Source organism: Engraulis encrasicolus, chromosome 13 (genome assembly GCF_034702125.1).
Source record: "Engraulis encrasicolus isolate BLACKSEA-1 chromosome 13, IST_EnEncr_1.0, whole genome shotgun sequence".
NCBI lineage: Eukaryota > Metazoa > Chordata > Actinopteri > Clupeiformes > Engraulidae > Engraulis > Engraulis encrasicolus.
In genome coordinates, this window is record NC_085869.1 from 7,768,667 (window position 1) to 7,774,788 (window position 6,122).

Here is a 6,122-nt window from a genome sequence, read left to right on the forward strand (position 1 = left end):
TTAATAGGATCATCTTTATTTATTTGACTCAGTGGCATTCCTCAGTTCATGCTTGATGACATGTGCAGAAGTGTCTGCAATGTATGAGCTGTTTCTATCAAGATCTTTTGCTCTTCGTGCCCAGTCCTTTGCTTCCCTGAAATCCTTTTTCTTCAGGCAGTGGTATCGGGCAAGTAATTGAGAGACAATTGCATCCTTTTCGAAGCGCTTTGCTGCATTGTACAGGACTGTCTCTTCAGACCCTGCTGTATCCTTGATAATAGCCTGAAGAAGTGGGGAGAACCTAGAGTCTTCAGCCTCTGTTGTGTGATTTCTTCCAACCAGCATGGCACGGATATCTTGAAGAAGTTTGTCTTTTCCTTGAAGACTATCGTAAAACTTGTCCGTGGTCAACAGAAAGTTTGTGATCTCTGCTATTGATATGTTGTGGGTGATAGTCAACTCCTCCAAGCAGTGCTCAGCCAGTCGTTGATGAATTATTTTCACAGCTTCAAAAACCACTTTATCCGAGACAGAGTAACGCTTCACAAGTGTGGAAAATTTCCCAAAGCCATCCAGCACTTTAGAGGATTCAGACCTTCCCTTTGTTGGAAGATTCAGGAAGGTGTCACACAGATTCAAAGAAAGGCATGCATTTTTACAGTAGATGTTCAGAAGAACGATCACAGCAATGAGCTGTGCTTCCTTGAGGTGGATGTTGTAGTTTTTCAGGGTGTTTTTGGCGACTCCTTTGATGTACTCTCGTGAGAAGTTCTTCTTTAAGATCATGAAACCATAGAAAGTGTCAGCATTCTTGTATATCTTCTCTATCTCCTCCAGCTTCTTTTCGAAGGACTTCTGCTCTTTCTTAGATAGCTCATTCCCAATGAAGACACATAAGGATGTCTCATACATATCCCTGTATTCAACTCTCATGCAATTAAGGATGATTACTTGAGGACTGCTAGCAGCACTGGTCTTTGGACATGCTTTACCAATGCGCTGCTGTAGACTGCACACCGCATCCCTTTCTTCAAAGTCATCAACCATGAGTAACACAGGGAGCCTTGTAGCCTTCCCTGTTGTCTCACAGGTCAGCAGCTCCACTACATGCTTGGCAATTTCATCTGGATCTGCTGCTCTGTCCTTTACAACTGCACAGCGAAAATTCCTTTTTTGTCTCCACAAAATGTGCATTGCAAGTGTGGTGCCCCCACAGCCTGGGAGATGTATGATATTGAACACTACACAGGGCCTTGTCAAGGAGCACAGATCTGGAATGATGGTGTGATTTATGTAATCAAATTTGTCCCGTTTGATGAAGTTTGAAGACCCAGGTTCCTTCGAAAAGTAGAAGTTCCACCATGATACTTTGCCCCCTTTGTAAAAATTATCCTGGATTGAGAGCTTGTCCTCGTTAACACCTTCACACTGATTGACACAAAGAATATCCAAGGTGTCCAAACATTTTTCCACTTTCTTTGGTAACAAAACTTTGCTGCCTCCCCCACAGGTTAAAAACCTTCTTGAGCGACGGTTGGCAGACCACAGACTGAGAATAGTTCCGTTAATTTCAGCAAAACTGACTCCAGAAATGCATCGGGATGAGATGTTGACTCCATAATGAGTTTCGATAAGCTGCTTCCAAGAGATGAAGGAACGTTTATTCTCACAGACACACAAGATTTGGTCTAGCCCTCTAAGCTCTTGTCGGAATATATTAAAGATCTCCAGTAAGGGGTCTTTGTTATTGGTGACATCTGACAGCAGTAGGAATATGACCAGGATTTTTTTAGGTCGTAGGACTCCCCCTCGGCACAAGAAAGAAACTACATCTCGAACTGAGGCACCCTTCTCTGTTGACCAGGAACTCGTGTCTGAAGGCTCCTCGTCATTTATGCCACCATTGCAAAAAATCCAACTGGTGATTCTAGTAAGTTGCAGTTTGCTTGCAATGTCCTCCACTGCTTCGATGATTCTGTACTGTGCTGGGGAATGACTGAATGTCTTTAGTCCCTCAAAAGACTTTTTTAACCCTTCCTCTGAAGACTTTGGGTCAAAGTCCAAAACTGCAGTAAGGTTCATATCTTGAAGAAAACTCAAAGACTCCAATTGGCTTGGGTGTGATTTATTGGTTACAAGAATGTACCCTTCATATCTGGACTTGTCCAAAGAATGGGATCCACCAGTTATCATTTCACATAATTTGGAACCCTGGACACTATTTCTAACAACCGCAAGACGCTTCTGCTCAGCTATCTTCCTTTGCTGTGATAGGGCTTTTACATTGTCTATATATTTCTTGTACTCTTCCAGATGCTTGAACTGAGTGTTTGACAGAAGCAGATCGCTGCTGCTGCTGTTGTCTCGGATGTAGAAAGACTTGCATTCCTTTGCATCTGCCTTTTGATCCTTGTCTTTACTTCTCTGTGACTTGCGTTTGTCCACACTGTAGACATGGTAGAGGTTCTCTGCACAGACAGAAAATGCTGCTTCTATATCCACTTCCACAACATAGGTTTCTGAAGAGGTCATGTCAGGCTGAAGCACTTCAACAAACCGAGGTGGCTTGATGCATTTCTTTGCTGCATCAACATGTTCAAAGTGACCGTCAATCATGTCATGTAAGGCTTTCCAAAAAGACTCTTTATCTTCAACACTAAACCCCAGAATCTGACCATGTTTATAACGTGGCAGGTCTCCTACACCAAAGTGAATGGTCCCATTTGTGCGACTGTTCATACAAGCTGCAGCAAAACGCTTGACTTCATCTGTGAATTTTTCCAGTTTTCCCTCCTTTGTTGCACCGGATGTGTTGATGAACGCTTTAAATTCGTGACATGGCTCAATCAAATCTAGTGCTCCTGACTCTGGTATGTCTAGACAACGGTTAATTATGTATCTGTAAGGTTCATGGTATCGATTGAAAGGGTAAGGCTTACATGGACCTGCTTGAACCTCAGGGTCATTCATCATGTCTTCTTTCCTTTGCACAAGTTCATCCCTCTTTTGAATAATCAATTTTGCAGGACCTAATTTAATACCTGCCTCAATTAACTCTGATTTCTCTAAGAGCAAAAGACTCTCTCCATTAATTTTTTGCTGATAGAATATATTGGCAATTTCTTCATTTAGGATTTTCAGAGTCCACCTTCTGACATGTTCTGTCGACCAACTCTTGATGTCTGCCGGAAGTTGTCCTCCACCATCCTGAAACAAAGCGATGTGAAGGTCAATATCTGTTCCATTTCACCAATAGATTGCCACTGCAAGCTTTCCTCAAAATAATCAAGTAATAATGATTGAATCAAAGTGTTAAGCTATCTCACTGATGTACTGTATCTGTGGACAAAAACTGCATATCTCCTGAGAATCAAACGGAGAAACCGGCAATAGTTCTGGCTGGCCACATAGTCAAGTGCATACTTTGGTTATTGGTTATTATTAACCAAACACTATCGCTTGTTAATCATGTGTTGCTTGCAATTGGCTGCTTTAATTTTGGGCACTTCATTTAAGCAAAACAATGCATATGAAAGAGCATTCATGGAAGTCATGAATGGGTAGAGCAGGAAGATGCCATTTCTGCTGCTATTTTAGGGCTAAGCAGTCACTTATTGGTCATTTGCCAATACTTGATGAATTACGACCATGTGAAACGTATCCACACAATATTAGGTCATAAATACTTACATTCTGCACATGCGTAAAACACATACTTGCTGCTAATCTAGACGGTTAGAAGCCCAACAGGGAACTACGGATAATAGTGCAGTTTCATATAGCATCATTTTTGCAATACAAAAGTAGTAGAAAGTAGGTGGAGAATATGAGCAAAATGTCATGGCCTAAATGTTAGATTCATAGCAGAAAGGTCAGACATTGACTTTTAATCAGTGAATGAACTGTTGGTAATAGGCTACTGAAGGTGCTAAGCCTGTCTAAAGAATACAACATTAAAGGACAAACAAGTGCACTATTTTGAACATCAAGCCCCTTTTCCAAGTTGTCGTCAGTGTTTGAGTTCCCCTCACCATTTATTTCATGTTTGCGGCGGTCTCTGTTATTTGGCTAATTTGGATTTTGGACAGTGGACAGTGATGACACAAAATGTTATTAAAGTGTATTAAATTGTCTATTAGCTGTAATAATGTATGAAATTAGTTAATCACGACAGAGAAGAAAGGGCACCACAGACACTTTTCTGTCACAATAACGACATAATATCATCACATCGCCCAACTCTAATCAAGACAGTCACATGGAAAATACTCGTTGTACCTATATTGATACAGACAGGTTACAGTTTTATGTCGACTGGTGTAACCAAAATTCTCCACAAATATATTCTTGCTTTACAGGACATTTCATAGTGACTAAGTTACAGTCCTCTATTTCAATGTGCTGTCAACTTTTTTCTAGTTTTGGAATGATTTGTCCAAAAGGGTCAAGAAGTTGTCTGTTTCTGTAGAGCTATATCACATAAAATTAAATCCTGAAATAATCCCAATGTAATCTGTTTTCAAGTGATAGAATGACATGAAGTAACTGTTTTCGGCAAGCATACTTTTATTCTGTGTAGTTTAAAAGGAAATATCCAATATTACATCTGTCATTGCCGTTGTGCTATTTGACATTTTCCGGGGCAATCAGACATTCGTTTTGTAGAAAAAAAATCTTTAAAAGCTATTTGACTGCATGAAACACAGAGAAATACAAAATATACATTTTTAAAAAAAAACTGATGGATTTTTTTAGAATAATGTATTGGAACACTTAAATTCTCATTGTACAAACCCTAATTGCCACTGACTCATACACTACATGTCCTTACATCCACTTGAGTTTATATGTGCATGTATAAGTGTATATACTGCACAACTATATTACCAAGATAATGATCAGAATCAGGTGTCTTAATGCGCCCAGGCTGTATTTACAAACATTTGTGGAAGAATGGGCCACTCTCAGGAGCAATTGGCAGCTTTATTAAAAGAAAACGGAAGAGTGTGGGAACAACAGCAACTCAGCCACGAAGTGGTAAATTTATGGAGAGGGGTCAGCGGATGCTGAGGTGCATACTTCAAAGAGGTGGTCAACTTTCTGCTGTCAATTGTCACAGAGCTCCAAAATTCATGTGACCATCGTGTGGTGGCTATAAGCTAAGTGCCACTGAGAGGTTTGGTTGGGAGTTCAAAATGCTGATGCTCAAATACGTCTCTTAGTTTGTTGTCCTTTATTCATTCTTCCAAAGTGCCAATACAAAAGTTAAAACACCTATACCACAATGCAGTGCACAGCCGGTGAGAGTTAACATGCAATTGTGCGTGAAAGAGAGCAATGTTTCTGTATTAAGCGAGCGCCTAACAAAAACTGTGCTCTCCCATGCCTGCCCCTCTCCCTGCCAGTGAACAGGTGCCTAAATACTAAAACGAATTGCTACCCTACCCTCACGTGACACACCGCGTGATTGTCAAAATAAAAGCAATTACAAAAAACACACAACGAGGCATATGGCCGCTACACATCAGAGTAGCCTCTAATGCCTCTTTTCCACTACTAGTTTTCTAGTAGGCCTATAGCTAGACAAAGCGCTACTCTGCCGCCACTTTTTGCTTCACGATTGAGCTGTGTCATGCCTATACGAAAAGAAAAAAGTGGCGCCGGAGTCGCGCTATGTCGATCTCTAGGCCTACCAGAAAACTGGCAGTGGAAAAGAGGCATAAGACTACTACTGGCAGTGGAAAAGAGGCATAAGACTACTACTGGCAGTGGAAAAGAGGCATAAGACTACTACTGGCAGTGGAAAAGAAGCATAAGACTACTACTGGCAGTGGAAAAGAGGCATTAGTGTAGATGGGGTCGCCGGTGGGCCCATTCACTAATTGCTGAAAATACTTAACAACATCATAACAACACTGTTATGATATTACAGAGAGCCTTAAGTCGCAGATTAAGACATAGCCATTACAATGTTGGTGACAGCTTATAGCATAGGCTCTGCACAGAGGGGTTAACTGAAGAACAGCATGCAGAGAGCTTCATGGAATGGGTTTCCATGGCTGAGCAGCTGCATCTAAGTCATACATGACAACACCTACCCCCTTCTAGGGCTGTCGCAATATTCAATAAGTCAATATATC

The 6,122-nt window shown here is 41.0% G+C and overlaps 1 protein-coding gene across 1 annotated transcript; it reads right to left on the minus strand.

Moving 5' to 3' along the window:
* Positions 1-235: 235 nt before the first annotated feature.
* Positions 236-2,952, minus strand: LOC134461676 (sterile alpha motif domain-containing protein 9-like). Its single transcript, XM_063214560.1, has 3 exons — positions 2,079-2,952; positions 642-1,790; positions 236-264 (listed from the first exon to the last, which is right to left on the minus strand). Exons 1-3 carry the CDS (start codon positions 2,950-2,952, stop codon positions 236-238), a joined length of 2,052 nt encoding a protein of 683 aa, XP_063070630.1.
* Between the last annotated feature and the right edge of the window lie 3,170 nt (positions 2,953-6,122).

Bases quoted from the DNA above. Each gene is read 5' to 3' on its own strand.
- LOC134461676 (XM_063214560.1), bottom strand. From the start codon at position 2,952: ATGAATGACCCTGAGGTTCAAGCAGGTCCATGTAAGCCTTACCCTTTC. The intron at 1,791-2,078 runs GTTTTCTTCAAG...TCTTGTGCCGAG, and splicing joins AAGCCAATTGGAGTCTTTGA to GGGGAGTCCTACGACCTAAA. The intron at 265-641 runs GTAAAAATGCAT...CCACTTCTTCAG, and splicing joins CGTTCTTCTGAACATCTACT to GCTATTATCAAGGATACAGC.